Source organism: Alligator sinensis, unplaced genomic scaffold, assembly GCF_000455745.1.
Source record: "Alligator sinensis unplaced genomic scaffold, ASM45574v1 scaffold1531_1, whole genome shotgun sequence".
In the NCBI taxonomy this organism is placed as follows: domain Eukaryota; kingdom Metazoa; phylum Chordata; order Crocodylia; family Alligatoridae; genus Alligator; species Alligator sinensis.
The window spans coordinates 227,414-227,921 of record NW_005843164.1 but is presented as its reverse complement, the minus strand read 5'-3'; the positions used below and the strand labels follow the sequence as shown (position 1 = coordinate 227,921).

Sequence of the window (508 nt, the reverse complement as noted above, 5' to 3'; positions counted from 1 at the left end):
ACCCCCTGGAGAGCCCTCCATTGGCCCTGCCCCCAAAGACCCCACCCACATCCCCCTAGATCCCGCCTCCCCTCCCTCACAAGCCCTGCCCCCTCCTTCCCCACAGGCCCTGCCAATCAGAAATCCCTCCTTGCAAGCTTCACCCCCTGGTCCCTACAGACTCCGCCCCCAGAGGCCCCACCTTTGGGCCACACCCACCGAGACTCCACCCCATCCCTCAGGACCCACCCCTCCTCAGACACCAGTATCCCCTCCCACCATACACCCCCTCCCCGCCTACCTGGCTGCCGGCAGCACTCCCATTGGTCAGAGGAAGAGGAGGAGGAGGAGCTAGCCCCAGGGCTCCGCCCCCTCACATCTGATAGGCTGGGCCCTGTCATCTCATCTGTCCCATCTCCTGTGGTGGGGGGCTCCTGGAGGGAGGGGGATGATGCCCCTTGGCGCACCTGGGAGGGACAGAGACAAGTACAGAGTTAAAAGGCCCCCCTAGCTCTGGGAGACCCCCCTC

General features: G+C 65.4%; 1 protein-coding gene across 1 annotated transcript in view; it reads right to left on the bottom strand.

Annotated features, from left to right (window-relative positions):
- The window catches only part of PRR14 (proline rich 14), a 4,620-nt gene extending 4,174 nt beyond the window's left edge, over positions 1-446 (bottom strand). The window contains exon 1 of the mRNA XM_025194130.1: positions 281-446. Coding sequence (XP_025049915.1) covers positions 281-303 — 23 coding nt within the window. The 5' untranslated portion in view covers positions 304-446. The remainder of the gene's footprint in view (positions 1-280) is intronic.
- Positions 447-508: the final 62 nt, after the last annotated feature.